Source organism: Rhincodon typus, chromosome 5, assembly GCF_021869965.1.
Source record: "Rhincodon typus isolate 14 chromosome 5, sRhiTyp1.1, whole genome shotgun sequence".
Classification (NCBI taxonomy): Eukaryota; Metazoa; Chordata; class Chondrichthyes; order Orectolobiformes; family Rhincodontidae; genus Rhincodon; species Rhincodon typus.
The window spans coordinates 61,244,109-61,250,715 of record NC_063336.1 but is presented as its reverse complement, the minus strand read 5'-3'; the positions used below and the strand labels follow the sequence as shown (position 1 = coordinate 61,250,715).

The following is a 6,607-nucleotide window of genomic DNA, read 5'->3' as shown; positions in this document are numbered from 1 at the left end:
TGTTTTCGTTAGAGAGAAGAAGGTTAAGAGGTGACTTGATAGAGACATACAAGATGATCAGAGGATTAGATAGGGTAGACAGTGGGAGCCTTTTTCCTCGGATGGTGATGGCTAGCACGAGGGGACATAGCTTTAAATTGAGGGGTGATAGATATAGGACAGATGTCAGAGGTAGGTTCTTTACTCAGAGAGTAGTAAGGGCATGGAATGCCCTGCCTGCAAAAATAGTAGACTCTCCAAGTTTAAGGGCATTTAAATGGTCATTGGATAAACATATGGATGATAATGGAATAGTTTAGTTTAGATGGGCTTCAGGCTGGTTTCACAGGTCGGCGCAACATCGAGGGCCGAAGGGCCTGTACTGCGCTGTAATGTTCTATGTTCTACCCTGGAGAGTACCCTGACATTTTGTTGCCGGGTGTCCAGGATGATGGTCTGAAGGAACAACCAGCAAGCTGAAGTTGCCAAGTACCTGCTCTGACTTTCATGATGAGAAGTGTTGATGTCTCGTTTCCTCACAATAGATGGTACGATAGGAACCATCTATATAGAGGTAGTTAATGAAGCCAGTAACAAGCAATAATCCCTATTGGTAGGTGTTATGCTGCTGTCCAGTGAGAATTGTGCCTTGAGGTCTGGATCTCTGTTTGAAAATGCACCAAATTATTCTTGATATTAAGAAAGACCTCACATGACTTTTCACCTGATTATTCCAGATTTCCGGTGAAAGCCCACATTGATCAGGGCCCTTAAAGGTTCTGCCCTGCTTCCAAGATACTAGTCAAAAAGTAAATATTTGGCCAGGGCAATGGTAAGAGACCTACTTAATTTACTTTAAACAGTACCATTGGATATAAACTGTGTGACTGTTTATTATACAGAACCCCTTATTTTGATATCTAATTTGACCATTCTTTGGCTTGTGGAAACAATTGGATTGGATATGCCATTCACCAGATTAAGACAGCTCTGGAAAATGAAACTTTTATTGTAATTTCATTCCTAGCCTTCCTGAAATACTGACTGATACACTTCAGTGTCAGCGACACATAACACTTTGGAATCCCATAGAAAGTGATTTTTGGTGATATTGGTGAGGCTTGAATCAGGAGACATCCCTTTTGTAACAAGGTGTAGAGCTGGATGAACACAGCAGGCCAAGCAGCATCAAAGGAGCAGGAAAGATGATGTTTCGGGCCTAGACCCTTCTTCAGAAATGGCATCCCTGTTGACCTAATAGATGCTAAATCTCATGGCAGTATCAGAATATAGTGAGAGAGCTTTGGTGTAATGACTTACCTTCTGAACTATACAGTTTATTTCAGTTTTATATAGCAGTAACATCCTGAATTATGTGCTTAAAACTTTATTATGGAACATAACAGCTTAAAACAAAACAAATTTGGCACAGAAGTGAGAGTGCTATCTCTTGACCCATACATAATGAATAATATATGTTTAATACTACTTTTTGAATATATATCTAAAGTGTTGTAAATTTTATTCTAGGCTGGTGAAAACAGAAGAATTTTGTTTGATCTTAGGTCTCTTTTGGAAGGTGTTCAGCTTAAGGTTAAAGAAGAGGAAGATCAAAGGGCAGAACTGCAGCATCAGTATTCAAGTGACAAATATGCTTGGGACCTGGAGAGAGCAGAACTGAAGTGTCGTATTGAACAGGTAAACTTTTCCATGGAAAAATTTCTACACGATTACAAGACTAACAATTACTAACCGCTGCTGCATCTGTGTGATCAGAGATATCCTGAGCTCTAATTGACTTGTTAGTGTGTGTGAATAATCTCAGATAAGCTGTTTAGCCAATGTGCCCAATTCCTGAACAAAAACAGAAGTTGCTGGGAAAGCTCAGCAGGTCTGGCAGCATCCGTGAAGAAAAAATCAGAGTTAATGTTTCTGGTCCAGTGACCCTTCTTCAGAACAGGTTCCTCAGTTCTGAGGAAGGGTCACCAGACCCGAAACGTTAACTCTGATTTTTTTCTTCACAGATACTGCCAGACCTGCTGAGCTTTTCCAGCAACTTCTATTTTTGTTCCGGACTTAGAGCATCTGCAGTTCTTTTGGCTTTTGTCCAATTCCTGATTGGTTTCTTTAAAACTAAAAGTAATCAGCGTGGCATCACTTCCTGTTGTCTCCTGATTGGTTCCATAAGATGTCCATTAGTCACAAGACCATTCTTTAATTTGCTTCTGTTATTTGATGATTTCTCACAAAGATAATAGGACATTTTACATATCTTCTTCAATTCAGGATAGAAGATGTATACTATCTTATCCTCATGACTCATCTCAGATTTACTTAATTAATGAGAGTTCCTTTTTTAAATCAAACACTGTCGGTTAATGTTCATTTTGAGAGATGTTCTGCTAGAGTTTGTGTCTTCACATGTGGCTGTTGGTATTTGGAAGATTAGCTTTTATTATAAATGATAAAATTGCATATAATGTTGAAAATATATAATTTAAAATTAATACAGAAGATTACAAAGTAGGTCATGCATACATTTTATATATATCTGTAGCTCAAATGTAAAATGACAATAAGTGCGCTCATTCAGTTGATAGAGCCTTGAGTAGTAAAAGACAAAACTTCCCTTTTTCAAAAAACAACACGTTAAAATTAGTCTAAAGTAGAACGCAGCTGTTATTTCCTTTCCCACTCTTCACAAAATAATCCTCTCAACTTTCTTCTTATACAATGCCAGGTCCTTCAGAGGATTTAATACTGTGACAGGATGTATGGTTGTTCATGTGACTGTGAACGGCTTCATGTTCTTATTCTATGATATAAAAATAAATGGAGCAGGCCTTCCACTCAAATAAAGTTGGGTTAAAGCTGAGCCAATCATATGGTACTCAGGTGTCCTACATTGACTACTGTTAAACAGGATTTAATGTAGTTCCTCACTTAATCAAGTAATGATGATTAATTATTAAAAAATAACTCAATCCTATTTGAATTCTAGGAAAATGTTTAGTTTCTGGCAGCACACTGTGTAACAATTTGATAGGATATTTACACAATACTATTACAAATTTAAAGAAATTATTAATTAACAATAAAAAAATGAGCTGACCTAAGCAACATTTCACAACAAGAATGAGTGATGTTTGGACCTACCTTAGCTGGAGGATTTGAGACTTACTTGGTAGAAGCCAACTCATTAGTCATGAGTCATAACAATCATAACCAAGATGACCATTGAAGCAGGGTCTCTCACCTCTTCCAGCTCCCTGGACCTAACTGATCCTCATTAAAGTTTTTGAGAAGATTTGTAGCTCGGGTTGTGGATGAGGTTGTAGACTTGCTCGCCGAGCCGGTGTGTTTGATCGCAGACATTTTGTCACCCTGCTAGGTAACATCGTCAGTGTGCCTCTGGTGAAGCATTGGTGTTCTGTCCCACTTGTTATTTATATGCCTCGGTTTGCTGGGGTGGTTGGCATCACTTCCGGTTCTGTTTTTCAGTGGTTTGTATATCGGGTCCAATTCAATGTGTTTGTTGATGGAGCTCTGGTTGGAATTCCCTGGCATATCTCTGTTTGGCTTGTGCTACTATGGATGTGTTGTCCCAGTCGAATTCATGTCCTTCTTTGTCTGTGTGTATTGAGACCAGTAAGAATTGGTCATGTCTGTTGGTAGCTAGTTGGTGTTTGTGTATCCTTATTGTCAGTTTTCTTCCAGTTTGGCCTATGTAATGTTTCTCACAGTCCTTGCATGGTATTTTGTATGTTACGTTGTATTCCAAACTGGAAGAAAACTGACAATAAGGATATAATGTAATATACAAAACACTATGCAAGGACTGTGAAAAACATTACATAGGCCAAACTGGAAGAAAACTGACACTCAGGATATATGAATACCAACCATCCACCAAGAGATACAACCAATTCTTACTGGTCTTAATACACACGAACAAAGAAGGGCACGAATTCGATTGGGACAACACATCCGTAATAGCACAAGCCAAACAGAAACATACCAAGGAATTCCTGGAGGCCTGGCATTCCAACCGGAACTCCATCAACAAACACCTTGAACTGGACCCAATATACAAACCACTGAAAAACAGAACCTAAAGTGATGCCAAACACCCCAGTAAACCAAGGCATATAAATAACAAGTGGGACAAAACGCCAAAGCTTCACCGGAGGTACACTAACGATGTTACTTAGCGGGGTAATGAAACATCTGCAATCAAACACACACCGGCTCGGCGAGTAAGTCTACAACCTCATCCTCATTAACCAAAACAAAACAAGTTGTGTCCAATCCTTGACTGAAATTGCTTCCAAAAAAAAGCACGTCATACTGAGAAATCCAGTTGTACAGACAAATGCCACATGTTCAGAAACATGAAATCAAAATCACACCTTCTTTAGATACTTCTTTTAAAAATTTAATAAAAAGTTTCCTGATATATTTCATCACAATGATCTGTGGCTGCATGCCTTATATTACTTTTCGCATCTAAACTCAACGCCAAGAATAATACCAAATGTGCATTATACATGTTTTTTATTATCATTGAACATCAAGTTTGAATTGTATTTGTAATGAACTTTTTTTGTGTTCCAAAAAACAATTTCACTTCATAATCAAGAAAGTGTCTGGTAATGGTCCATGATGTATTGTTATGTGCAGAGCATGGTGACAGTCATTGGTTTGGTGTAGAAAGAAACATTTGTACAGACACAAGTTACATCTCGATATTTGATCTAGACCTTGATAGTTAATTTACTACTAAGCCTTAAGTTTTGTAATTTAGGTAACTTCCATCAATGTTTAGCAAGCATATTAAAGAAGATTGTTTTTCTTTGTCTTGAGCATAATTGAACTGAAAATATGAATCTTTTTAAATAGATTTACATTTGTATACTACGGATAGAATAGTGGATAGAGTTTAGCCCCTAATTGTTTTAATTATCTGTGTAATGAACAGTATCTACCTGGTCTAAAAGTAACTTTCATTGTGGCATTTTCTAGTTGAAATGGAGGGTGTAAATACCAGTGAACAGCATTGCAGACATTTGTGGTAAGAAGTCACTCAGTTTAATGAGTTTTAACTGCAAATCTAAAAGCTTAATCACAGGCACAGTGTTAGCTAATTGGTTACTTTTATACATATTCACTCAATGACAATGTGTTAACTTTCACTAATTCAAAATTAAAACCTCAAAAAAATGTGATGTTTTTACAAATCAAGCAAGCAACATCTATCATGAATGCAGTCCTTGAGATCGCATTTCCCAGCTTGAATCCAAATACCTGTTGCATTTTTTTACGATTTTACAGCACAGCTAGAAATTCCTTACCAAAATATCCACGGAAGGTAAACTACACAGACTTCTATCTATAGAATAGTGACTAATGGATGATCCAAAGTACTGCTGTTGACATGGGGTGAGGATGAGATCACATTCTAATATGCTATTCTGCTTCATTTTCTCACCCTGTTCATTCTGAAGGTTGCCCAGCTCACACTCCATTAAGCGCTAAGGAACTGGTGATATTTAACATGATGTTGTCATGTTAAATTTCGCTATCAGAGTCTCAAGTCTGATGAACAGAGGTCCACTTGACCAAGGCTCAAAAGGCCCTGGGATAGCAGAAAGCCATCAAAATGCCCAGGAAATTTGAAACAGGGAAGCAGCCAATGGGCGATAAGTTGTCCCCATTATAGAATGAACAGAATCTCTGAGGAACTGCTTCTCTGATCACAGGCTGTTTCTCCTGCATTTGCTGATCATAGGCTTGTTAAATGAAGGGTGATCCCAGCATGGAGGTGCAATGATATACATTGAGAAAGAAGAAGGGAAATGAACTGGTATGAGGGAGAAGGGGATTTTACAGTGGTTGGGAGAAGGAGACAGCGAAGGAAAGGGGATGGTTTAAACAAGAAATAGAGTTTTGTGGAGAGAAAGCAGAAGTAATGTTTTGGGTCCAGTGAGTTTTCTTCAGAGCTCTGATTTGCAGTGGCTATTTCTGCTTCTGTTTGAGAACAGTTTAACACCTCTCAGTAAAGGAATACTCAGCTGTCTTGGAGTTAGTAACACTTAAGTCACTGAGTTAATGCATTCCTTGAAAGTTAAGGTGGAGTTTTTAGTTTAAAGCTGAATATGTTCAAGAAGTACTATGTTGGGTCAAATTTAGTAGATGACATTTTAATGTTAAATTTAAATCTTGAATTGAGATCAGAGATGCAGTGAATCAGAGACTAACTGCCTGGCTAAAACATTCCATTTTTGTGCATATGCCTTTGAAATGCCTTAGCTGTGACCTCGCCAGTTTGAAGAGGGTGTGATAAAGTGATGACTTTTTATGTAGAAGTGTATGTCAGCTATTTCGAAAAGTAAACTTTTGTTGTTATGCCTATTGTCTTGTGCCAACTTTTCAATACTATGATTTCTAGAAAATTGATGCTTTCCTTGTATGTTGTTGCTTTAATTTTAATGAAGGGTTGATAACTAAATTCTTCTAATCCTGTTTTTGTGAGAGTGAGATTCCTTACATGTCAACATAAATACAGAAAGTATTGTAACCAGGTAGTGGAATCACCTCATAGGTTAATTAGTAAAAATGATAAGGAGCC

General features: G+C 37.7%; 1 protein-coding gene across 1 annotated transcript in view; it reads left to right on the top strand.

Moving 5' to 3' along the window:
* The window catches only part of soga3a (SOGA family member 3a), a 104,493-nt gene that overhangs the window by 75,525 nt on the left and 22,361 nt on the right, over positions 1–6,607 (top strand). Inside the window, exon 8 of the mRNA XM_048597040.1 lies at positions 1,510–1,677. Within this exon, the coding sequence (XP_048452997.1) occupies positions 1,510–1,677 (168 nt within the window). The remainder of the gene's footprint in view (positions 1–1,509; positions 1,678–6,607) is intronic.